Below are 26,893 nucleotides of genomic sequence, written 5' to 3' on the forward strand. Positions count from 1 at the left end.
CAAAATGATTTTTCAATAGTGGAATTCATGTTTTATTCTATTTTTTTTCTAATAGCAGTTACAGGTTGAAATCTTCCCTTTACACTGACACCCATCTTCGAGCACAAGGGCCAACATCAGGGGTATACAGCACAAACACATTGAAAATGGTTTTCTGATTTCACAAAATTAACCTTCATATAGCATTAATTCCACTGGTCTAATTACAAAGCACTCTACTTATTGGAGCTAAGTGACCAGTTTATGCCAGAGGTTCTTAAGTAAGGGTCAACGCCCTGACTTCACTGCATCTATGCAAAATTTTGGATTTGCTTATTTTGGATTATTCTGGAAGCATGAATTTAAACCATTTTCAAAATGATCTCTGACCCCAAAATCTTCCTAGAAGTTAAAAGCCATGACCATAAAAAATTTTAAGTTATACTTTTAAAATACAGGGAATATCGAGGTGGGTGGATCGCTCAAGGTCAGGAGTTCGAGACCAGCCTGACCAAGAGAGAGACCCCGTCTCTACTAAAAAATAGAAAGAAATGATCTGGACAACTAAAAATATATATATAGAAAAAATTAGCCAGGTGTGGTGGCACATGTCTGTAGTCCCAGCTACTCGGGAGGCTGAGGCAGTAGAATCACCTGAGCCCAGGAGTTTAAGGTTGCTGTGAGCTAGGCTGACGCCACGGCATTCACTCTAGCCCGGGCAACAGAGTGAGACTCTGTCTCACAAAAAAAAAAAAAAAAAAATATAGGGAATATTCTATGAAATGTATTTTCTATATTGCCCTCCTTCAAAAGGGTGTGTAATTACAAAGCAGATACAATAAATTCACAAAAGCAACTCATTGTTTCTAAATACTACTATGAATCCTCTTGTAATTAAAACAAGCACAATTTCATTTTTCTTTCTTTATATCTTAGAATTTCTATAAAGTGTCAATCCTCTAACAGTAACAAGACTGTGAAAGCCTTGTGGTGGTAGAATTCCTGGTTAAAAAACTTAAGGAATGAAAGCTACAAGTAAACTCTAGAAAGTACTTGGGAAACTTGCAAAATATTATTTATATTTGCTAAAATAAAATTCAAACAATCCAAAATTGAACCCACAAAGTACCTTTTCTTTGATTCGAGCCTCCAAATTGTGACGTTGCCTTTCGATTTCCTCGATTCGACGAGTCATAGGAATCTGCCCTTCTTTAAGTTTTCTGACCTCCTCCTTCACTCGGTCACGAGCTAGTTTTACTTCTTCATATTCCTGACGAACATTTTCATATTCCTTGCAAAAAATTCAAGAAATAGAAGTTAATGAACTACCAGCCTAAATTAACATAATATATCGAAATCAAGATACAGGTAGAAACCAAACCTAAGAAAAGACTGTTTTGATATCCCTTTGGCAGGTGTATTAATATAAAATTTGCCCTCTGAGACAACTTCAGAAATAGTAAATTCCAATATAATGATTTAACAAGAGTCCTGATACTTACTGAGCATTCATTTCTATCATTAGGCTGGACTCTGACTTCCATCTTTTTCTGTTTCTGAAACTTACATTCTAATGGCTATTAAAATGAGATTTGCCTTTAATCTCTCAATAAAAAGGAATACAAGGATGTATAAAGAAGCAACTCAGTTATAAAAGGCAAAAATGAAAAAGAATAATACAGAACAAATGGAAAATGGGTCAAAGGGAAAACAGAAAGCATGTAGCTAGCTAGGTGAAAGTGATCCTTGTCATGTCACAGGAATTAATAAGTATCTGCTAAACAAAAGTAAGTGGAACACTAAGACAACTCTTGAGTGAATGGGATGAAGAAAAGAAATAAAAGAAACACAAATAAATGTAAGAATAAATGAAAAAAAAGAAGTGAAAAAAGAATGAAATCAATCTTAGGAAAAAAATGGAAAACCAAAAGATTTCAAAAGACAAAATGGATGAAGTAGTAATAACGGACATAGGAAAAATGCAACCAAAAAAGGCTGAAGAAAGCAAAAAGTTTAAGAATAATAAAATTATGGAATAGCATAGGGTGAGAATGCCACAAAATATAGTCACATATTTTTTTCAAATCTAGTAACAATTATTTCCATTCTACTTTGGAGCAAACACTACAAAACTTTCTTACCTATTTTGCTCCACCTATTATAAAGTAATGCATTGTGGGAATTGAATCTTTAACCCAAACTGTGGTCTTAAATAAAATGTACATCACGCAGATTACAATATAGTAAACTCAGGAAAATTATGAAATATATGAGTAGAAGATGATAGCTAAGATACATCTGCAGCTGAAGCTGATATAAGTGGCACATTCCAAGTGAATTCTCAATGATCTGACTGAGAATATTCAAAGATTTAATTTTTACATGTGTGAACATTTGTAGATCATTAACATTCTAAAAAACAATCAAAGAACTATATTGAGGATCAAAATTTGGAAGAATTAAGAGCACTGACAATTATTATTTGTTATATAATAATAACTAGCACACAGCTATATAATAAAACAGTAAGAGACATAAATTTTATAATATATAAAGCAAAAAATGAAAAAGCACCTCATTTGAATACATAGAAATTGGTTCCTTTTTTGTAACTATTCTGCTACTTAAAGAATCACCTATTTTCGCCTCTAATAATTAAGACTTACCACCCATGGCCTTTTTGCTTCAAGCATCTCAATTAAATCTAAATGTCGCTTACGTTCATAGAATCTCTCCACATCTTGTTTGTATCTTTCATTTCTCTGAACCATTTTCTCTAGATAGTCAGTTTTCTCTTTACATGAGGTCTAAAATAAATATTAGTTGAATGATTAGTTTGATTGAAAAAGACAACAGGTCAAATCTTTTAATAATGAAAAATAAACAATGCTAGCAAAATTTCACAAAAATTCCACAGGGATTGTTAAGAACTGTGTAAAAGTAACATTCATACCGGAGTTCTGGTCTAGGGTCTACAATTTATTAGTCATGTGACTGTGAGGAAGCCCTGCCACATCTCTGAGCCTGGACTCTTCTTGCCTAAAGATAAGAGAAATATGTGCTCCATCCACTTCAAAGGTAGAAGCAATTCATTTAATATAGGTGAAAGCTCAACAAAAGCTGTAAAAGTGATATGCAAATAAAAAGTAGTATTATCATGATTAGTATGTTATGAACACCTGTGACTTAAAGGTCTTAGAAATGAGATGAAAGAAAGCTAAAATTTAATCTTTAAATTGCAAATTCACAAATACAAAGATGTACTCAGAACCTAGTAGAATATATGCTTGGTTTTTTGTTTTTTTTTTCCAGAGGATGGTAGGTGGTGTAGGTGAGTGTTTTAGATGGGAGTATTAGATTGGATGTATTGGAGTATTGGATATAGGGAATAATAAAAGGACCAAAGGAGTATCTGAAGTAGGATAAAATAATTATAAAAAGCTCAGAAGTGGCCAGATGCGGTGGCTCACATCTGTAATCCCAGCACTTTGGGAGGCTGAGGTGGGAGGACTGCTTGAGGCCAGGAATTTAAGACCTGCCTGAGCAAAAGTGAGACCACGCCTCTACAAAAATTAGAAAAATTAGACGGGCATGGTGGTGCATGCCTGTAGTCCCAGCTACTCATAAGGCTGAGGCAGGAGGATCGCTTGAGCCCAGGAGCTTGAGGTTGCAGTGAGCTATGATGACACCACTGCACTCTAGCCCAGTCAACACAGTAAGACCCTGTCTTAATAAATAAAAAAAGCTCAAAACAATTCTTTTGGTCACTCACTCTAAGTATAATAATAAAAATAACACTTAATTATAATAAAATATATGTTGTCAAGTATAGACAGTTATATTAAAAGAAAGCATTTGTTCACAAGATATCTTATTATGAAAATTTACTGAATTTATTTTGGTTGCTGGGATGTGGAAAAAGACCCATGAAATAAAAATACCTTTACAAATAATAGGCTATAAAAGACATTTTTTTGTTTATATGTTTATTAAAGGTGAAAATAACAAATTTAACACTACAACTAAATGTATAGTTCTCTTACAGAACCCACCCTCATACAAATGAAAAAAATATATGTGAGAACTGGGTCAACAGAAATGCTATATTAAATGCCACATGGTAACTGTTACATTACCCAAAGTCTTACACGGTGCCTGTCACATAGCAGGTGTTTAATAGATAATGAATGAATGAACGAAAGAATAATAATTTCCTAAGAGAAAAAAATATTTTCATAATACTATTATCAGTTCCTTAAAAATTCAATTAAATGTATTTGCTGAACCAGTCAAAATTTTCAAACTTTACATTATCAAATCCAATCTCACTTTTTGTCACTTTGACATCAGCAGTACAATCCTGGGTGAAAAAAAATCATAAATATGAATTTATTCAATGAATAAGAACTACTACCCACCCTCCCACATTTTGAGACACAGAAATCAATAAGAAAAAAATGAGTTGTCTATTTATAAATACCTCTAGTTGCTTTTCTTTCTCCCTGAAGTTTTTGAGTTCACAGTGATACCTGTGCATTTCTGGAGGACCAATTGACTTCTCAGTAGCTTCGAGGAGTTCAATTTTGCTGAGTTTAGCAAATTCTCCAACTTTGTCCTAGAGTACAAAAATTAACATCAGCAACAACTATCAGTTATAAGTATCTTCAAAATGTACTTCATTCAATAGTTACATTTAAGATGGTGCTTATTTTTAAATAAAACTTTGAGATGTAAATCTTCATAAAAACCATATATTATATATACATACACATACATTATTCTTTAAAATAATGAAGACAAACTTAGGGTGGAAATTGTCATCTTTTTGATAACCTTTAAAAAATTTCTACGTCAATATTTCCAAGGTTGAAATGTTTACATATGTATAATAAAAATAGTTTAGCAATAAAAGAAAAAATAGTCCCCTGGATTGAAAATGATCACTATCATGCATCAGTTGAAATATTATAAGGTTTTTTTTAAAAAAAGGCAGTGTCAAACATCTACTTCTGGAGGTAATCTAACATTAGCTGATAAATACAAAAAGCTTTAAAATTTCTATTTAATTTGGACATAATCAAATGATCATTGTTTCTGAAGAAACTATACTTGAGTCACTAGACAGCACTGAAAGTCAAATTTAAAAGGTATTTGACTTTAACATTTAGCATGCGTTATCAAGATTTTTTATTTCTAATAAATTTAAAATGTTAAGATTTTAGAAGGCACTCGTATAGATACAAGAATTTTAGTACATCAAATACCTATACAAATACATTGATAAAAAACTGTTTATTAACAAAATTTTAAGGGTCTACAACGGAAGCACAAGGTACTTCTCCATACTTAAAAATAACGCAACTTTATTTCTTTCAAAATACTCTATAATTTAAACTTTTATTAATTGAAATTTTCTGAATTACTACAAATTAATAACATACTGTAAGTGATGAGGTGCTACCTTTTACAAAGAACTGTTAGTAAGTATTAAGAATGCACGGCCGAGTGTGGTGGCTCACGCCTGTAATCCCAGCACTTTGGGAGGCCAAGGCGGGAGAATCGCTTGAAGCTAGGAGTTCAAGACCAGCCTGGGAAAGTGAGTGAGACCACTTGCCCAGTGAGATCACCAGCCAGTGAGACCCCATCTCTATAAAAATAAAAAAAAAAAAAATTAGCCAGGCATGGTGGTGCACGCCTGTAGTCCCAGCTACTTGGGAGGCTGAGGCAGGAGGATCACTTGAGCCCAGGAGTTCAAGGTTGTAGTGAGCTATGATCATGCCTTCGCACTCCAGCCTGGGCAACAGAGCAAGACCCTTTCAAAACAAAAACAAAACAAAATACAGGAGTGCTACATTCAATTTAAATAACAGCCATTACAATATCCCTTGAAAAGTATTTACATTCTTATAAGGTATAAAAAGGAAACACTATATATAAAATTTTTCCATCTTTATATTTATTTCTCTCATACCTGAGGTAGAAACTGGCAAAGATTGCCCACTTGAATATTTAAGGCTGCAACTTGCTCTTCCACTACTTTCTGGGTTGTAGATTTTTTGTTGATGAACCAAAAGGACTGATTTTTTGCCACATCAATCTCACGGGTGATTACAAGATTTCCAGAAGCCCTGAACCTAATTAAAAAATAATTTTAAAATCTTTATATTCAGAATACTTACATTAGTTTAGAAATAAAATTTCCAAAATTCTCTTGCATCAAAGGTGCCAGATAGGATTATAATTTTTATTCCTTTTGATATTTTGATGTTATTATTTTCCCCAATAAAGAAACCTTGATATTTCATTAGTAACAATACCATTAACTGACCACATGTCAGGTACCACTTACTAAACATTCAAAATTATTTAAACTGTTAAAATAAAATTAGAACAAATACCAAGACTAATTCCCAAGCACCACTAGAGGAATTGCATATCTGGAGTTACTTATTGTTTAATTATTATGCTATTCTTCAATCACATGCATTGACTGCATTCAAAATGGGTTGGTATATTAAAGCATATGACAGTTTAGCCTTGAAACTCTCCCTACACAGAAAATGTGTAAATGAAAATTGACTTTTGTACAAACATTTCCAGAAATCAAAACTAGCCAATGGCTTCCTCACCATGTACTCCATCCACTCTGAACTCAGAGGGGATTACATCACATGGCTATAAAGGAACATTAAGCAATACAAGAAGGGTATTTACTTATTTCTTGCTTTTAGAAGTACTACTGCTCCACACCTGCCATCTATTCATCCATCTTCTTCACTGGGAATCAGCAGCATGTGGTAGAAAGATAAATTATTGGTATCCAATCACTAAATAACAATGATAATTTGTAAATGTTGTATATATAGATTATATTGTAATCAGAACACTTCAAACACAGTAAGCTTTTAGGGCTTTAAAATAACTGGTTTTAAATTTTCATTTTCAGCAGAATGACTAATAAAATACCCTTACTGATCCTCCTGCTATCAACAACTAAAAATAATAGATAAAATATACCTTCATAAATGAATTTATGAGTTATCATGAAAGTAAGGAATTCTGGCCAAAATCCTAGTGCATGTGGGAACCCAGAATGGAAAAATGAAATTGGCTTTCACCTTGAGGGCATTTGCCCAATGCGGTGAGTTTGAGGATTCGTTTTCCTGATCTCCTGGTAGAGGACAAAGCCCATAGCTACCCAATGTGGAGAGACTAACAGAAAACCACACCCAAGGGCTATACACTCAGTGTAAGGATAAACTAAGAAATATTTCATCACTATCACCACAAGCTGAGAATCACTAATATTGGTGATCTTGAACCAAAAGTATCCAGTGATCTCTGACAGAAGTTAATTATAATTCCCTCTGCAGGAATTTACCTTATCCTCAAAGATTAAGCACAGATAAAGTTCAAAGGGAAAGGAGCAGTTTAGTGTGAACACACACTCCGCCTCACAAGAAAACAAAGCGTCAAGGCCAAACACAAATAACAGAAAGCAGAATCATAAAGATGAAAAAATGAAAGAGACATGGATAACTGAGTAAGAAAGCCTAATATGTCTAAATGAATTCTAGAAGAACAGGAGGGAGAATGGGTCAGTGGTAATATTTGAAGAGCTAATAGACAAGAACTTCCCAAAACTCCGAAAACATAGATTTAAGAAGCTCATTAAATATCAAGGGAAATAAATAAAAAACATGATATGAAACTATAAAACAACAAGAAATGATTTTTAAAAGCATCCTGAAAGAGAATTACTGTCAAGGAAACTAAGATTAGATTCACATTGGCAGACAATAGCATTACACTTTGAAAATGCTGAGAAAAGACCTGTCACAATACAGAATTTTGTATCTAGCAAACACATCTTACAAAATTTAGAGCAAAATATCATCATTTTCAGATAAAAACTGAATGTTCCAATAGAACACCCTCATTAAAGGAAACGTTAGAGAATGTCCTTCTGGCAGAAAGAAAGTGATCCCAGAGGGAAGAAAAGAAATGTAAGAAGAAATGAAACACAAGACAAAGAAATATCTGGGATAATTCTAAACAAACATTGAAAGTATAATATAATTATATTAACAATAATTATGTCTTGAGGAGTTTAAAAAATAAGAGAATTTAAAAAGCATATAAGTTTGGAGAAGTTATTAAGAACAAAGTACTCTAAGGTCTTTATTCAGTAGGAAGATAAAGATATTAGACTCTAATAAGAATTTATGTTCAAAATTCTAGTAACCATTAAAACAAAAGAAAAATGAATAATTTCCAAGACAATAGAGAAGGAAAAATGAAACAAACAAAAATCCAACAAAAGCAAGAAAGAAAATGCTAAACAGTGGGAAAAATAAAAAGCAGAGAAACAGGATGGTAAAAGTACATTCAAACATATAAGTAATTACAGTATTTGTAAGTGGACCATACACTTTATTTGAAAGACTACAGGAAAAAAATAATACCAGTTATACTAGTTTAAATGAGATTTAAAAAATAGGAAATAAATGAATGAGAAAAAATAACCAGGAAAATACTTTTTAAAAAGCTGCTAACTACATTAATGGCAAATTAAGTAGATTTTAAGGATAAAACATCAAAAGACAGAAGTCAGTAGACCAACAATAAGTTGTTCAATTCACCAGGAGGATTAACAATTTGAATCTTAGCTGTAACTGATGATGTCCTGGAAATATATAAAGCAAAAATTGACAGGACAAGGGTAACTAACAAATCTACATAGAGGGATAGTGTAATACCTTTTGTCAGTTATTAGGAATCTGACAACTGAAATCAACAAAAATACAGAAGATTTAACGTTAATAAACTTGAACTAATGGAAAAATATAGAACACTGCAGGTATCAACAGTAGAATACTCATTCTTTCAGCCAAATGAAGAACAATTACAAAAGCCCACTATAAAAAGTAAGCCCCGACAAATTTCAAAGGATTGGTAACATAAAAACATCTCTATGTTTCTACAACTAAAGTAGAAATCAATACTAAAAATATTGTACTAGAAAATCACTAATTAGAATTAGAAACAACTTCTCATAAAAAAAATATTCAGAACTGAAAATATGAACATAAAAAAATATGGCCGGGTGAGGTGGCTCATGCCTATAATCCTAGCACTCTGGGAGGCCAAGGCAGGAGGATCGCTTGAGCTCAAGAGTTCGAGACCAGCCTGAGCAACAACGAGACCCTGTCTCTACAAAAAACAAAAAAAAATTAGCTGAGTGTGGTGGCACAGGCCTGTAGTCCCAGCTACTCCAGAGGCTGAGGCAGGAGGAAAGCTTGAGCCCAGGAGTTTGAGGTTGCAGTGAGCTATGATGACACCACTGAACTCTAGTCAGCAGGACAGAGTGAGACTGTCTCAAAAAAGACAAAAAAAAAAGAAAATAACAAAATTTGGGAGATGAAGCTAAAGCAATACTAAGAGGGTAATTTTTAACCTTTACTATTTACATTAGGGAAAACAAAAGACTGAAAATTAACACAATAAACATCCATTTCAAGAAATTAGACAAAGAACAAAAGAAAGTGAAAGAAAGTTTAAAAAAGAATCAGTAAAGGTAAGAATAGAAATTAATGAAATAGAAAACCATGATGTAAGACAAAACAACAATGCAAAAATAGTTCATTAAAAAAGACTAACAAAATGGACAGATCAGTTTTTTTCAAATATAGGGGGAAAAAAGGACATGAATGAAAGAGGGAAATACAACTACAGATGACAAATAAATATATATTACATAAGATAACAGACATATATAATAAACTCGTAAGAGAATATTATTCATGTTAATAAAATTTAAAACTAAGAAAAATCCTTTAAAAGGTATAAATAACCACATGATCCAAGAAGAAATAGAAAATATAAATAATCCCATTCCCATTAAATAAATTAAATCAGTACTTAGGGAAAAAAATTAAATTAGTACTTAGAAGGGCCAGTAAGTTTAACCAAACATTCAAACCATAAATATCTTTCACAAAATACAGATGTAAAAGTCCTAAATAAAAGAGCAGAAAACCAAATCTAGGAATGCATCAAAAAAATTAAGACAATATTGTGTTCATTCTAAGAATGGAAAATTGAGCAAACACCAGGAAATTAATTCAATAACTAAAATGACAGGATCAACTCAATAGAAGCTGATAAAGTACATCAGCTATTCATAATTAAAAGCATTCCAAATCAGGAACAGAAGGGAATGTCCCCAACCAACTGAAGTCCTACAGCAAATATCTCATTTTACTCCAACCACACTGACATTCTTCTGTTCCTCAGAAATAATAAAACTTAATTCCACTTTACATCTTTTGTGCAAACTGGTCTCTCTGATTAGAATACTATACTCCCAGATCTTCTTATGAATAGCTCTTTTTATGTCACTCACTTCTCTGCTCAAAAATAATCTCACAGGCCTTTCCCAAACACTCGATAGAAATTTTAAAAAGCACTCTCTCTCCCAAACCCTGTCAAGGCCAATGATAAACTAAAATTTAATTATGAATTCTTTGTCCTCAATTTACTTGACCTAACAGCAGTATCAAACACAGGTGATGAACAACTCTCTCCTCTTCAAGCCATTCAAAGCAATAGTTTCCAGGTTCTGTACTCCTGACTCGCTAGCCAATCCTATTTCCTTTCCTATGTTCCATCTCTAAAAGCTGCACTGTAGCAGGGTTTAGCTCTTAGACCTCTTCTTTCCTTCGTCAATCTCTGCGTCATTGGTAATTTCATCTATCATAATACTGACAATGTCCCAAATATATTATCTTTAGGCCAGACTTCTCCCTGAATCACAGGTTCATGGACCTAACCGCCCATTCAACATTTCCTCCTGAATGTCTGCTAAGCATCTCAAACTTTACTATGTTTAACATTTCTAAAATTAGGATGTACATTTCAAACTATCTGTGCTAGTTTAATTGGAAGCTGCATCTTACAAGTGGTGGCATCTTAGTTCAATGAAATGTGATCTACTCCAAATGAATTTCTGATCTTACTTTCCAAATGTCCTGTGGCAGCTTTCTCTACCTCAGTTAATGGAAACTCTACCCTTAAGCATGCCACTTACTTTGCAGTACTCCTTGATGCCTCTCCCCTTCTCCCACACTCAACATCTGATTTATGAGCATATCTTAAGCTACTAACATCTATTATATTAGTCACTTAACCAATATTCTTGCTTCTGTCTTTGCTCTCTTAAAGTCTATTTTCCATATAGCAACCCAAATAGTCTGGTTAAAATTTAAGTTAGATAATGTCATTCCTCTGCTGAAAACCTGGTGGCTTCACATTTTATGTAAAATAATTGCCAAGTCCTTACGCTGGCTATAGGCTCTATAGTTCTATGGCTATAGGCTCTATGAGCTGATATTTTCACATCTTATCTTTTATTATACTATTTTCCTCCTTCAATGTGATCCAGTCACACTGGTTACCACTTCAGGGCCTTGGCATTTGCAGATCCCTCTACCTGAAATGTTCTTTCCCCAAATATGTCCATGCTTATTACCTTCTCTTCTTCAAGTCTTTGCTCAAATGCTACCTTCTCAGTGAACTTTTCTGATCACACTATTTAAAAAAATACAAAACTTCACTCTGGCACTCCTATCCTCCTTCCCTGCTTTATTTTTCTACATAGCACTTATCACTACCTAACAAAATATACATTTTACTTATTTCTCTGTCTCCCCTCATACCCCTAACTATAAATTCCATGAGGGCAGAGTGCTATATCCCCAATACATAGGTGCTCAATAAATATTTGAAAAATGACTGCATGCTTGAGATTATTCTAGCCACCATTCCACTCAATGAGTACATGGCCAGTTAACACATTTGTGTAACAGCAATTATAATTTCAACAACTAGAGATGAGGTGTTTTACATTTGGTACTCTCAAGGCCACATGGACCCTGGCAGAACTGGTAACTATAATGTAACCACTTGGAGTTTAGGGAAAGGAAACCACTCCCTATGCCAGATTTGGTAAAAGGGCTGTGGTTAATGGCCACTGATTAGATTATTAAAGCTAGTAGCTACTACACACCAAGTAGTTTAACTCTTTAGGTAACTAAGAAAACAATTGGGCCTTGGTGACTGAGAGTACAAAGTCAGAAGTGCTTAAGACCTATAGCCATCTGTCCTGGACTTTTAAAACCTAAATGCTAATACTCCTTCTGTCTTTTATAACTATACCCAGCTTAGTATATCTGTTTCAGTTTCCAACATCTGAGAAGCCATTGTTCAATGATACCAAGGCTAACCCCAGAGTATCTTTGGCAATTGCTTTTTAAAAACTGAGATATAATTCACATATCATATGATCCATTATTTTAAAGTGTATAATTCAGTTTTTTAAAATTGTGGTAAAATACACATAACATAAAGTTTACTATTTTAACCATTTCAGGCATACAGTTCAACAATGGTTTTTATTATATTCGCAAGGCTATGCAACCATCACCACTAAGTGCAGAATATTTTCATCGCCCCCCGCCCCCAAAAAACCCTACCATACCCATTAAGCCGTCACCCAACATTCCCTCTTCCCCTCATACTCTAATACCCGCTAATCTATCCTTTGTGTCTGTGGATTTGCCTATTCTGGACGTTTCATATAAACAGAATCATATAACGTGGTATTTTATGTCTGGCTTCTTTGACTGAGCACAATGTTTTCAAGGTTCACCCATACCATAGCATGTATCAGTATTTCATTCCTTTTTATTGTTATGTAATTGTACAGATATGCCACGTTTTGTTTAGCCATTCATCAACTCATAGACATTTGGGCTGTTTGTAATTTTTCACTATTAAAATTAGGGAAAGCTAATTTTGTGTTAATGAGTTAACATTCTCTATAATACATATTTGTTAAAATAGAATAAATGGGTAAAAGAGTATCTATATTCTAAATGTTGACAGATACTGCCAAAGAGAATATACTGATTACACTCCCATGAACAATGCATGACTACCACTTCCTTATATTTTCATATTATTGAATTTTACCTTTAAATTTTTTTTAAACTGAGAGAAAAAAAATCCTCATTATCTTGACTTTCTTGATAATTGGTAAGGTAAAGTTTCTATTTTATACTTTTATGGCCATTTATTTTATTTTTGTATTAAATTTCCTTGCTCATTTTTCTATGAGGTTGTTTATAATTTTTACTGATTTGCATGAGGAACTGGCATTTTAGTAATTTTAAGAGTTGAACATATTTTTTGTGCTGAAAATGTTTTATCTGTCACTTATTTTTAACTAGGGTATCATTGCTTTTAGCTGGATTTCCATGCTGCCTAAATTTCCTATCTTACTTTTTATGTTTATTGAGATTTTTGTTCTGCTTAGAAAAGTCTATCTCATTCCCAAGATTTAAAAAACATTCCATATTTTTTCTATTATTTCCAAAGTTACATATTTTTTCACTTGGCCTTCAACACTCTTAAATTTTGTTTATGTGTAGGGTGTTAGACAAAGCTCTAAATTTATCTTTTTTAAAAAAATTAACAGCCAATTGTCCCAACACAATTGAAGTAATTTACACTTGTGATAGCAATATACAGGTTGAGTGTCCCTAATACAAAAATCGAAACTCTGAAATATTCCAAAATCCAAAACTTCTTGAATGCCAACATGATGATGCTCAAAGGAAATGCTCACTGGAGCATGTCGGATTTCAGATTTTGGGATAAGGGAAGCTGAACCGGTAAGTATAATGCAAATATTCCAAAATCCGAAACACTTTTGGTCCCAAGCACTTCAGATAAGGGATATTGAACCTGTAATAAGAATTACATATTTAGTTTCTGTCGCCAATTCCTGGCACAGAACTCTTAATCCCTTCGAATTTCCTGGGTGACGGGGATGTCTTGTTCTAATGAGGGAAAACTCTTGGTGGGCTCCTGGCTGGAGGCTGGTCACCAAAAAGACAAAGCCACGATTAGAAGCTTGAAATCTGCAGCCCCACCCAGCTCTCATCCCCATCAATCATACCTATAACATGATGAAGCCTCCATAAAAATCCCTGAACTACACAGGGTTCGGAGAACTTCCAGGTTGGGGATAACATCCATGTGTTGAGAGAGTGGTATACCCCAACTCCACGAGGACCTAAGCTCCTGCACTCTGGCCCCTTCCAGACCTCGCTCTATATTTGACGATTCATCTGTATCCTCTGTAGTACCCTTTATATTAATAATAAATGGGTAAACTAAGTGTTTCCTTGAGTTTTGTGAGCCACCCTAGCAAATACTTAATCTCAAAGAAGGGGTCTCCTGGGATCCCCAATTCATAGCTAGTTGGTCAGAAGTACAGGTTATAACCTGAGACTGGCAAATGGCATCTGAAGTGGGGGTGAGTCATGGCGGACTGAGCCCGTAATCTGTGGGCTCTGCGGTAACACCAGTTCGTGTCAGAACCGAACAGGTGTGGGGGGAAAAAACCCACACATCTGGTGTCACAAGTGTTCTATGTAGTGCTGAGTTTGAGAACAGCAAAAACAGTTTGGTTTTTCCTATCTCTCACAATATTTCACACTTAATCAAACTGTCACTTTTACAATAAATTAAGTTCTCACATTTAGATCTGCTCCTAGTTTCTACATCCTGCTCCCCTTATCTTCTGTACCAATACCATACTAATTACATCAACAACTTTATAGTATACTTTAACATTTGGTAAGTAAAAACCTTACAATTCTGCTTTTTCAAAATCTTCTTGGGCTTTCTGGAACATTTATTCTTCAAGATGAACTTTAGAATCAACTTATAAATTTACCTGTTGAGACTCTCATTGGAATTGTATTAAATATATTCATTAATTTGAAAAGGACTGACACGTTAAAAACATTAACTTTATGTTTCTAGGAACATATGCTTCTTCATTTATTCAGATTTTGATTTTGTATCCTTCAATAAAATTCTATCATTATATTTTAATAAGCTGGGCATAATATTTTATTTTCTTTTTGCTTCCATGTGTCTATTTCTCATCTCTACATAAATAAAAAATTTTCCAATAATTTTTAAGTGAAAGATCATTTCCTCATATCCTATAAAATGACAGGGCAATCAGATAATCTTTAAGAGCTTTTCACCTCAAAAATACCACAATTTTCCATAAATACTCCAAAAACAACAGTTTCTAAAAATCATCTAAACAATGTGTATATTTATGTATAAAAGACTAAAAGTATATACACTGAGGATGGTCAGCTGGTTTTATCTAAATACCAACTCTGGTCCATCAAAAATAGCTGCCAAGAGTAGTCCATTGAGAATATCTGTGCTCAATGTTAAAGAATACCATGATGAACTTTTGGTATCATAAGACAGGAAATAAAAAATGGTGACAAAAGTACCAAGTATCTGTCATACATGAGGGTTTACAAATTATTAACAGTACTTATTCCTAGAAGAATTATGACAAGAAGGCTTTTATTTGCAACTTCATACACTTCTAAACTGTTTTCATTTATTAAAACAAGCATTACTTTCAAAATCAGCAAAAAACAACAAATACTTTAAATTTGTGGAAAATATCCCTACTTATTAATGAATATTTAATAGTAATAATTCTACTACCTCTGATAAACTTAAAATTTCCTTGAACATTTTTCCAGAATAAAATTCTCACAATTTAAGTTTTAAAAAATGCATTTAAAAAAAAAACTTAGCTGTCTGGATAAGCTATCCTTTAAATATTATTTCCAATATTTACGCCATAATACTATATTAATACTCTTTTCTGGAGTCACCAGGATAACGTGAACATAAATCAAGAAATTATACAGGAAAACACAAACTAAGAAATTATACAGGAAAAGGAGGTTGTAGCACTTTTAATACTTACAATTCAATTTCAACCATGCCTTTGGAACATCCTCTCTTCACAAAAAACCCAACCTAAAACATAAAAAAGAAAAAGTGAGGTGTGTGATGACATTCCCAGATTAACAATCAGAGCTGTAACAATCATTATTATAATATTTGTCAATTAAGATTTTTTTCCAGTAACTACTTGTTATGTCCATTCCCATTGCTTTTAAAATACATCCTTGCCAGGTTTGAACCCCTCCATTGTTCCTTCCCACAAATAACAATAATAATATTAGTTAAAATTTATTGAATTCCTATGTGCTAAGTAGTTGCCCTCTTAACAAACCTCATGACAAAGCCAATAAGTGGCAGAAAACGGATCTGAACCCAGGAAATCTGGCTCCAGAGCCTGTGTACTTAGCCACTATACTGAACACTCTCAGAGAGAAGAGCAAAAAGCCTGTGGGAAAGTAGGTCCTATATTATAAACACAAAGTGCTATACCAAACCTTCTTACTATCACTGAAGACTTCTACAGTCACACAGATTAAATATTATTATAACAACCACTATAATATTACCTATCCTGTTATTAATTAGGATATAACTGTTACCAAGTATCTTTCAAAAAAGAATACAATTTACATAGCAAAATGGACATATTTAAGCTAGTTTCCATATATCTGAGTCTATAAACCCTGGGCCTAAAAAAAAAAATCAGACTGGATCTTAAATCAGGCTATAAATAATAAATACTAAAAAAGGTAGAAAGTGTACCTTGCAAATAATAATCTTTTTAATAGCGGTAATGACAACGATGACAATTACAACCATAACAGCTAACATTTATTAAGCATTTACTATATACTGCTGTGCTAAGCACTTTACATAAATTTTCTCATTTAACATTCATGACCAAACTTGAAGTATATACATTATTTCCATTTTACAGATGATGAAACTGAGTCCTAAAAAGATGAAAAGTCTCAACTCTGCCATATACAAGTTATTTGATTTTGGCCAGGTTACTTTAGCTCTGTTTGTTTGCTCATAGATATGGAAACTAATGACTTCTTTGTAGGAGTGCTATCTGCTCATTAGCTTACAACAATCAAAATAGTTCATAACAATGAGAAGAAAACAAAATTAGGAGGCAGTTCTTATTATAAAATATCCATACAGATGGTGCAGAATATGTTTTTGTTAAATTTTTATATTAGCATTTAAACAAAAATACAACATTAAAATATTCTTGCTGAAATCTTGGGCATCCCCTAAATACATCTGTGTATAACCAAAGGACTGCAATCTGTCCTCTAGGAAACACACTGCACTCCATAGCTTCCCTTAAAAATACTACCACTCAATTGTAAGAGATATGTTTTCTTTATGACAAAAATAAACATGTGAAGGTTAGTAAAAATTGCTACACCCAATTCATTCCAACCATACAGCCTCTGGAGTACAATCCAACAAATCACTACACAGAGATAGGGATTTAATTAATTATCTGACAATTAAAAATCTATTCATCAGAGAGGGGTCAGAGCAAGACAGCCAAATAGAAACCTCCAGTGATTGTCCCTCCACATGAACATCAAATTCAACAACTAACCAGAAAAGGAAGCACCTTCAGAAGAACCAAAAATTAGGTGAGCAATCACAGTACTTGGTTTTAACACTGTACCAAGGAAAGAGGCACAGAAGAAGGCAGAAAAGACAGTCTTGCACTGCCTGCACCACCCCTCCCCCATTTCCTTGCAGTGCCGCCACCAGGCCAAGACAGAATCTGTGTGCCTGGGGGAGGAGAGTGAAGTGATTGTGGGACTTTGCATTGGAACTCAGGCCCACCCCATCACAGGGAAGAATTCTGCCTGCGCCTGTAGAGGGAATATTTAGACCAGCCTGCTAGCCCCACCACAAGGTGGCAAAAAGCAGACTGGGCCCTGGAATAAATTTGAAAGGCAGTGGCACAAAGGTTGCAGTCCTTGGGCAATTCCTGCAACTGTGCTGGCTGGGAGTCAGTGGTCTCGGGTGCACATGACCCAGTGAGACACCAACAGCAGCAGCCAAGCCAGTGCCTGTGTCACCCCTTTCCCAATTCCAGGCAGTGTAGCTCAGGGAGAATCTTCTTCTGCTTGGGGAAAAGGAAAAGGAAGTTCAGAAGACTTTGTTTTGCAACCTGGGTACTGGCTCAGCCACAGTAAAATAAAGTACCAAGCAGACTCCTGAAGCCCCTGAGTCCAGGCCTTTGTTCCAGGAAGGCATTTCTAGACCCACTATGGGTCAGAAGGAAACATGCTGCCCTGAAGGAAAGGACACAGTCCTGGCAGGATTCACCACCTGCTGATTAAAGGGCCCTTGGGCTCTGAATAAACATCAGAGATAGCCAGGCAACAGTCACCATGGGCACTAGGTGAGACTGGGCTGGCTTCTGGTGTGATCTGGTACAGTCCTATCTGCAGTGGCCACGAGGCAGTGTGCACGTCACTACTCCCACAACTCCAGCAGCCTAGCACACAGAGTGAGGGAAATGAGTCAGAGACTTTGCCTGGTAATCCAGGGAATGCTCCCATATCTTACCCAAGTCCATCAAGACAGTAATACTAGGAATCTGTAAGAGTCACAGAATAACTGTGCTTGAGGTACCTCTAGTGCTGAAACGGCTGTAAGTGACCAAGGACTTAGATCACGACACTCACTTCCCTTTGAATATCTGGAAGCCTTTTCAAGAACGAGTTCAAACAAGTCCAGGCTGCGAAGATTAAGATAAATACTGAACTCTTCAAAGCCCAGACATTGACAAACATCCACAAGGATCAAGAACATCCAAGAGAACATTACTTCATGAAACAAACTAAATAAGGTACCAGTGACCAATCGTGCAGTGATGGAAATATGAGCCTTTCAGACAAAGAATTCAAAATAGCTGTCCTGAGAAGTTCAGTGAACTTCAAGAAAACACAAAGAAGGAATTTCAGACGCCTATCACAGAAATTTAACAAAGAGACGGAAATTATAAAAAAAATAAGCAGAAATTGTGTAGCTGAAAAATTCAGCTGACAAACTGACAAATGCATGAATATCTCAAAAGCAGAACTGATCAAGCAAAAGCAAGAATTTGCTCAAAGACAGGCTATTTGAAAATATACAGAGAGAAGAGAAAAAAAAAAGAAGAAAAAATGGAGCATGCCTACAGGATCTAGAAAATAGTGTCAAAAGGGCAAATCTAAGAGTTACTGGCCTTAAAGAAGAGGTAGAGAGAGAGATTAGGATAGAAAATTTATTCAAAGAAATAATAACAGAGAACTTTCCAAACCCAGAAAAAGACAGAATATTCAGCTACAAGAAGGTTACAGAATACCAAGCACATTTAACCCAAACAAGACTACATCAAGACATTTAAAAACCAAGCTCCACAGGTCACAGATAAAGAAAAGGTCCTAAGGCAAACAAGAAAAAAGAAAAAAATAACATATAAAGGAGCTCCAATATGTCTACTCAGTGGAAACCTTATAGCCCAGAAGAGAATGGCATGACATATTCAAAGTACTGAAGGAAAAATTTTAACCCTAGAAAATTATATCCTGCAAAAATATCCTACAAACATGAAGGAGAAATAAAGACTTTCTCAGATAAACAAAAGCTGAGGGATTTCATCAATATCAGACCTGTCCTACAAGAAATGCTAAAAGGAGTTCTTTGATAGGAAAGAAAAAGACACTAATGAACAGTAAGAAATCACTGGAAGGTATACAACTCTCTGGTAACAGTAAGCACACAAATACAGAATTATCATATTGCTGTAACTGCAAAACACACATCTTGAGCAGGAAGACTAAAAGACAAACCTATCAAAATTAACTATAACAATTTTTTAAGAGACAGTATAAAAACATATAGATGGAAACAAAAAGTTAAAAAGCTGGAGAGGATGGAGTTAAAGTGTAGAATTTCTGTTAGATTTCTCTTTGCTTGTTTATTTGTTTGTTAGCAGAGATGTCACATGTTTAAATAATTGATTTAAAATAATCGGTTTGCAAGCCTCATGGTAACCTCAAATCAAAAAACCTACAACACATACACAAAAAATAAAAAGCAAGAAATTAAAACACATTACCAGAGAAAATCACTTTTTACAAAGAAAGACAGGAAGAAAGGAAGGAGTATAAAACAACCAGAAATCAAATAACAACATGGCAGTAGTAAGTCCTTAGCTATCAATAACAACATTGAATGTGAATGTATTAAACTCTCCAATCATAAGACAGAGTGGCTGAACGAAGAAAAAAATAAGACCCAACTATGTACTGTCTACAAGAAACACACTTCACCTATAAAGACACATATAGACTGAAAACAAAGGTATGGAAAAAGATATTCCATGCAAATGGAAACCAAAAGAGAGCAGGAGTAGCTATACTTCCATCAGATAAAATAGATTTCAAGACAAAAACTATAAAAAGAGAGAAAGAAGGTCATTATGTAATGATAAAGGGTCAATTCAGCAAGAGGATATAACAATTCTAAATATATATGTTCCCAACACTAGAGCACCCAAATATATAAAAGCAAAAGCGAAAGACAGAAATAGATCCCAACACATTAATCGTTGGAGAACTCAACACTCTACTTTCAGCATTGGACAGACAGATCATCCAGACAGAAAATCAAAAAAGAAAAATTGAATTTAATTTGTACTATAGACCAAATGGACTTAATAAGATATTTACAGAAGGTTTCATCCAACAGTTGCAGAATATAGATTCTTCTCAATTCATGAATCATTCTCAAGGATAGACCATATGCTAGGCCACAAAACAAGTCTTAAAAATTCTTTTTTAAAAATTGAAATTAAATCAAGTATTTTCTCTGACCTCATTCGAATAAAACTAGAAATCGATAACAAGAGGAACACTGCAAAATACACAAACACATGGAAATTAAACAATATGTTCCCGAATGATGAATGGATCTATGAAGAGATTAAGAAGGAAATTTAAAAATTTCTCAAAACAAATGAAAACAAAAACATACCATATCAAAATCTATAGGACACAGCAAAAGCAGTAATAAGAGGATATAGCAATAAGTGCCTACATCAAAAAAGTAGAATAGCTTCACATAAACAACCTAATGATGCATCTCAAAGAACTAGAAAAACAAAAGCAAACCAAACCCAAAATTACTAGAAGAAATAATAGAAATCAGAACAGAAATAAATGAAACTGATACCAAAAATACAAAAGATCAACAAAATTAAAAGTTACTTTTTTAAAAAGATAAAGAAAATTGACACACTTTTACTAGACTAAGAAAAAAAGAGAGAAGATCCAAATAAATAAAATCAGAGATGAAAAAGAGACATTACAACTGATATTGCAGAAATACATAGGATTATTAGAGACTACTATAAGCAACTATATGCCAACAAATTAGAAAACCTAGAAGAAATGGATAAACTGCTAGACACACACAATCTACCAAGACTGAACCACGAAAAAATACAAAACACAAATAAACAAGTAAGTGACAAGACAGAAGCAGTAACAAAAAGTTTCCCATCAAAAAGCCCAGGACTTGAGGGCTTCACTGCTAAATTCTATCAAGCATTCAATGAAGAGCTAATAACAATCCTACTTAAACCATTAATATTCAAAAAAAATCAAAGAGAAGGGAATACTCCCAAACTCATTCTACAAAGCTTATATCACCCTGAAACCCAAACCAGACGAGGACAGAGCAAAAAAAAGAAAACTATAGGCCAGTATTGCTAATGAACACAGACGTAAAAATCCTCAACAAAATACTAGCAAACCGAATTCAACAACACATTAAAAAGATTATTCATTATGAACAAATGGAATTCATACCAGAGATGCGAGCATGGTTCAACATATGCAAATCAATCAATGTGATACATCATATCAAGAGAACAAAGGACAAAAACCATATGATCATTTCAATTGATGCTGAAAAAACAAGAATAAAATTCAATACTCCGGGCCAGGCCCGGTGGCTCACGCCTGTAATCCTAGCACTCTGAGAGGCCAAGGCAGGCACATTATTTGAGCTCAGGAGTTCGAGACAAGCCTGAGCAAGAGCGAGACCCCATCTCTACTAAAAATAGAAAGAAATTATCTGGACAACTAAAAATATATAGAAAAAATTAGCCAGGCATGGCAGCACGTGCCTGTAGTCCCAGCTACTCGGGAGGCTGAGGCAGAAGGATCGCTTCAGCCCAGGAGTCTGAGGTTCCTGTGAGCTAGGCTGACACCACGGCACTCTAGCCTGGGCAAAAGAGTGAGACTCTGTCTCAAAAAAAAAAAAAAAAAATTCAATACCCTTTCATGATAAAAACTCTAAAAAAACTGGGTATAGAAGGAACTTACCTAAACACAATAAAAGCCATATATGACAGACCCACACCTGGTATCATTCTGAATGGGGAAAAACTGAAAACCCAGCCTCCATGATTTGGAACAAGACATGGATATCCACCTTCAGCACTGCTATTCAATGTAATATTGGGAGTTTTAGCTAGAGTAATCAATCAGACATGAGAAAGAAATAAAGGGCATCCAAATTGGAAAATAAGAAGTCAAATTATCTTTGTTTGTAGATGATATGATCTTATTTAATATCTAGAGAAACCTAGAGACTCCATCCAAAAACTATTAAGAACCGATAAACAAATTCAGTAAAGTTGCAGGATGTAAAATCAATATACAAAGATCATTAGCATTTCCATATACCAACAGTTAATAACCGGAAAAAGAAACCAAGAAATAATCTCATTTACAATAGCTACAAATAAAATAGAATACCTAGAAATAAACTTAATCAAAAAGTGGAAGATCCCTATAATGGAAACTATAACACATTGATGAAAGAAACTGAAGAGGACACAGAAAAAGTGAAAGATACGCCACACTGATGGATTGGAAGAATCAATATTGTTAAGATGTCCATAACACCCAAAGCAATCTATAGATTCAATGCAATCCCCATCAAAATACCAATGACATTCTTCACAGAAATAGAAAAAATGATCCTATATGGAACCACAAAAGACCCAGAATAGCCAAAGCCATCCTGAGGAAAAAGAACAAAACTGAGGAAATCACATTACCTGACTTCAAATTATACTAAAGAACTTTAGTAACCAAACAGCATGGTACTGGTATAAAAACAGACACGTAGACCAACGGAACAGAATAGAGAACCCAAAAATAAATCTATATATCTATAGTGAACTTACCTTCAACAAACGTACCAAGAACATACAGTGGGGAAAGGAGATAGTCTCTTCAATAAATGATGCTGAGAAAACTGGATATTCATATGCAGAAGAATGAAACTAGACCCTTATCTCTCGACATACACAAAAATCAAATAAAAATGGATTAAAGACTTTAAGACCTGAAACTATGAAACTACTAAAAGAAAGCACTGGGGAAACACTTTAGGACGTTGGTCTGAGGAAGGACTTCTTGAGTAATATCCCCAAAGCACAGGCAATCAAAGCAAAATTGGACAAATGGGATCACATCAAGCTAAAAAGTTTCTGCACAGCAAAGGAAACAACAAAGTGAAGAGAAAACCCACAAAACAGGAGAAAATATTTGCAAACTACTCATCCGACAAGGGATTAATAACTACTATATATATACAAATATACATATATGGAGCTCCAACAACTCAATAGGGAAAAAAAAATCAATCAAATAATCCAATTTAAGAGTGGGCAAAGGGTCTGAAGAGACATTTGTCAAAAGAAGACACACAAACAGCCAACAGGTATATGAAAAATGCTCAACATTAGTCATAACAGAAACGCAAATCAAAACTACAATGAGATATCATTTCACCCCAGTTAAAATGGCTTTTATCAAAAAGACAGGCAATAACAAATGCTGGAGAGGATTTGGAGAAAGGGGAATCCTCGTACACTGTTCGTGGGAATGTAAATTAGTGCAATCACTACGAAAAATGGTATGGAGGTTCTTCAAAAAAACTAAAAATAAAACTACCATATGATCCAGCAATCCCAGTGCTGGATATATATTCAAAGGAGGGGAATTCAGTATATCACAAAGTTATCTGCACTCCCATGTTTATTGCAGCACTATTCAGAATAGCCAAGATTTGGAATCAACCTAAGTGTTCATCAGTGGGGTGAATGGATAAAGAAATTGTGGTACATATAGCCATAAAAAAGAATGAAATCCTACCATTTGCAACAACATGGATGGAACCTGAGAACATTATGTTAAGTGAAATAAGCCAGGCACAAAAAGACAAATCTCGCATGTTCTCACACATATGTGGGAGCTAAATATTAAAAATAATTGTTCTCATGGAGACAGAGAGAAGAATGATATTTACCAGAGGCTTGGAAGGGTAGCAGGGAGAAAGGGATAAAGTGGGGATGGTTAATGGGTGCAAAAATGTAGTTAGACAGAATGAACAATATTTCATAGCACAACAAAGTGACCAGAATCAACAAGTTAGGGTATACTTTAAAATAACTAAGAGTAGAACTGGAATGTTCCTAACACAAAGAAATGTTAAATGCCTGAGGTGATGGATACCTCAAATACTCTAATTTGCTTAATTCACATTGTATGTCTGTATAAAAACATCACTTGCACCCTATAAATACATACAACTATCATGTACCCATAATTAAAAATAACATAAAAAATTATATATCAATATTCATAAAAATCTGAGTTAATCCTTAGATGCTATCTACTCCAACCCCCTTATCTTTTAAATGAAGAAAAACTGAGGTCCACACAATTGCCCAAAGTCACAGGGCTAATTATTAACAGAGAAAATTATCTTTTCTACTTTATAAATGCCTCGCATTAAAACACACACACACACACACACACACACACACACACACACTCTCTCTCTCTCTCTCTTTGAATAGTTTATTTATAATCTTAAGAGGTATTTGCTTCAATCTTATAACCATATATTAAAGTCTAGATAAGAAATTTGTAACATCATTTAGATATCACAGTATTCACAGTAGTTCATTTCAAGCTTTAAAAATATTTTTTACAGTGGGTTGACGACTCTCATTCTTTTTAAAATTATGTTTTTATGCGAAATACATTTTATACCCAATAGCATGTATTGTTTAAAGAATAAACCAACCAAATATCTATCACCAATTTAAGAAACTGAGTATTGTCAGTGTACTGGACATTCCTAGGAAACTCAACCCCAACTGCCTTCTCTCTCCTCAGTAAATGTAACCTGTAAGATAATTTGTTGATCATTCTTTGGCTTTTCTTTAGTTTTACTACATATGTATATAGCTCTAAATATTAACCATTTCATGTTTTGACCATTCTGTATATAAAATCATATTACATATACTCTTCCAATATAGCATTTTTCCTTAAAATTATGTTTTTGAGATTTAACCAATGAGCTATGTTTTATCTATTTTCACTGTCATATAATGTTCAATTTTATTGAATAAACTAGAATTTATTATCAACAATACTGCTATAAATATTTTCATAATTTTACCATATAAATGTACAAGAGCTTACTAGGGTACCTAGGAGAATGTTTTTAGTGATTGGGTATATGCATCTACAGATTCACTAGATAATGCCACATCATTTTCCAAAGATGCTGTTCAAATTTATACTTTCAAGAGTGCATTGAAGTTTCCATTGTTCTATGTTCTTGCAAACACATGCCGGAATTTTTGTGAGTCTGACGGGGATGCTGTGCTAGGGTTAATCTGCATTTTCCTTATAATTAATGAAGTTGAGCACCTTTTCATATATTTACTATTTGGGTTGCCTCCTCTGTGAGACATGAGCATCATTTTCTGCCTATTTTTCTTCTGAGTTGTTACTGCTTTGCTTATCATATAGTCTGGATACCGATCTTTTGTTATATGTGTTTACCTTCTCCTAATTTGCAGCTCATCTTTTCTTTCTTTATAGTGTGTACTCGTGAACAAAAGTTTCTTAATTTTATTATAGTTGAATTCACCAATACTTTCCTTTCAGTCTACACTTACATCTAAGACACTTTTCTTTTTCTTTTTTTTAGGTATGTCGCCCAGAATGAAAGGCTGGAGCACAGAGTTCCAATCACAGTTTCCTACAGCCTTAATCTCCTGGGCTCAAGTGATCCTCTCGCCTCAGCCTCCTGAGTAGCTGGGACTACAAGTGTCTACCACTATAGCCAGCTAATTTTTCTACTTTTTGTAGAGACGGGGTCTTGTTAGGTTGCTCAGGCTGGTCTCAAATTCCTGGCCTCAAGCAATCCTTCCACCTCAGCCTCCCAAAGTACTAGGATTACAGGTGTGAGCCAGCTGAGCCAGCCATATTACCAGTATCTTCTAAAATCGTTTTTGGTCAATCACATTTAGATCTTCAATTAACCTGGAATTAATTTTTGTTCAAGTGTGAGTAGAGGACTCAATTTCATTTTTTCCTACATAGATAACCAATTGTCTTATTATTATTTATTCATCTTTTCCTTGCAATGCCAGTTGTGTAATAATCAAGTCTCTATTACTCATGTCATTGTATCTGGGCTCTTTATTCCGTCTCTGTCCCATCACACTGGTCTACGTCTATTCCTACACCAATACCACGATGTCTTAATTACTGCAACTTCATATTAAGTCTTGGTATCTGGTAGGGCAAGTTTTCCTACTTTGTTCTATGTCTTCAGGAGTATCTTAGCTACTCTTGGCCCTCTGCTTACTCATCTAAATTTTAGAACCAGGTTGTAATTTGTACAGACAGTATTCGAATTTTGACTAGAATAATGCTGAATATGTAGATCAATGTGAAAAATAAAATTTTTATAATAGGTCTACCTGTCCATTCACTCAAATCTTTAATGTTTTAAAAATAAAATATAGGCCGGGCGCGGTGGCTCACGCCTGTAATCCTAGCACTCTGGGAGGCCGAGGCGGGTGGATCGCTCAAGGTCAGGAGTTTGAGACCAGCCTGAGCAAGAGCGAGACCCCGTCTCTACCAAAAAATAGAAAGAAATGATCTGGACAACTAAAAATACATAT

The 26,893-nt window shown here is 34.3% G+C and overlaps 1 protein-coding gene across 1 annotated transcript in view; it reads right to left on the reverse strand.

Annotated features, from left to right (window-relative positions):
- Nucleotides 1-26,893, reverse strand: part of SMC5 (structural maintenance of chromosomes 5) — a 100,633-nt gene that overhangs the window by 63,606 nt on the left and 10,134 nt on the right. Inside the window, exons 3-7 of the mRNA XM_012641630.1 lie at nucleotides 15,857-15,909; nucleotides 5,951-6,113; nucleotides 4,460-4,594; nucleotides 2,646-2,786; nucleotides 1,109-1,270 (exon numbers count right to left, since the gene is read on the reverse strand). Coding sequence (XP_012497084.1) covers nucleotides 1,109-1,270; nucleotides 2,646-2,786; nucleotides 4,460-4,594; nucleotides 5,951-6,113; nucleotides 15,857-15,909 — 654 coding nt within the window. The remainder of the gene's footprint in view (nucleotides 1-1,108; nucleotides 1,271-2,645; nucleotides 2,787-4,459; nucleotides 4,595-5,950; nucleotides 6,114-15,856; nucleotides 15,910-26,893) is intronic.

The sequence above is a fragment of the Propithecus coquereli genome, unplaced genomic scaffold, assembly GCF_000956105.1.
Source record: "Propithecus coquereli isolate 6110/MARCELLA unplaced genomic scaffold, Pcoq_1.0 Scaffold166, whole genome shotgun sequence".
Taxonomy (NCBI): Eukaryota; Metazoa; Chordata; class Mammalia; order Primates; family Indriidae; genus Propithecus; species Propithecus coquereli.